Raw genomic sequence first — 1,001 nt, 5'->3', positions numbered from 1 at the left:
AGCGAGTGGGTGTCTCCTCCGCTGGCACTTCCTCCCAACCAGCAGCAATGGGGGGCACAAGAATAATTTAGGTTTCACTTTTTAACAATGTGGTAAAAACCTGCTTCCATCGTGCCCCTGCAGCTGGTGAGCTCAGGGAATGACCCAAGTTACTGTGCTGAGAAAAACATGGGATAAAAACCGTGGGTCCTCCTTCACCATCACAGTTCAGCTGCTCCACGGCCTCAAGAGTTTCACGGTTGTTTTGTTTCTGTCATGCTTTTAATAATCCCTGGCATGATTTACCCCCCGGTTACCGTTAAGCTGAACGAGCCTTGTTAATGAGCACGTTCTGCTTCAGAGAGGGTGGAAGAGAGAAGGAAGGAACAGAGGAAGGCAGTTTCAGTCCCAGCTGCACACGCAGGGCAGGGAGCGGCGGACCCCGAACCTTCGTTATGAGCCAGGTCAGGCTCCATGAAAAGAAAAACAAGTGCCCAGAGTCAACCGGGGCCCTGCCGAAAGAGGGGAGCGCCCGTGGCAGTTGCCTCCCTCACACACCGTCACTGAGCAGCCAAAGGATACATTTTTCCGACCCAACGTTCACTGCCGCCATCGATCCGTCCTGGTCATCGGCGCCAGTGAGCGCATTAAGGACACACGGATGTCGGTGACGAACTGGTGTCTCCACCCAGAACACGACAAATAACGGTTTTATCAAGCCAGGAGGAAGAAGCTGAAGCTAATGCAGACAATCAGGGACCAGGCGCGCGCAAACCCCACGTTCAGCTCCCTCCGGCTGCCCCTGTTCAACCCCTCCTCTGCGAGGCAGAGCTGGTTCTTCCGTCCACAGAGGGAACGAGATCTCTTCCACTCGACAGACCCTCTCTCTAAGAGGAGCTTTTCAAGGGGTTTCTCACCAGAAAGCAAGAGAGACACTCACAGAGCTAGAGAGGAATGCGGTGCCGAGTTATGGGAGGTGATTCCCAGCTCTTCCGCACCACCCCGGGACTGGGCACAGCCGG

General features: G+C 54.9%; 1 protein-coding gene across 1 annotated transcript in view; it reads right to left on the bottom strand.

The window, feature by feature from the left end:
• The window catches only part of CCDC43 (coiled-coil domain containing 43), a gene marked incomplete at its 5' end in the record, with an annotated part of 4,575 nt that overhangs the window by 914 nt on the left and 2,660 nt on the right, over positions 1-1,001 (bottom strand). The window contains one exon of the mRNA XM_010146242.1: positions 562-617. Coding sequence (XP_010144544.1) covers positions 562-617 — 56 coding nt within the window. The remainder of the gene's footprint in view (positions 1-561; positions 618-1,001) is intronic.

The sequence above is a fragment of the Buceros rhinoceros genome, unplaced genomic scaffold (assembly GCF_000710305.1).
Source record: "Buceros rhinoceros silvestris isolate BGI_N320 unplaced genomic scaffold, ASM71030v1 scaffold19962, whole genome shotgun sequence".
Classification (NCBI taxonomy): Eukaryota; Metazoa; Chordata; class Aves; order Bucerotiformes; family Bucerotidae; genus Buceros; species Buceros rhinoceros.
This window is presented reverse-complemented; position numbering and strand designations above follow the sequence as displayed.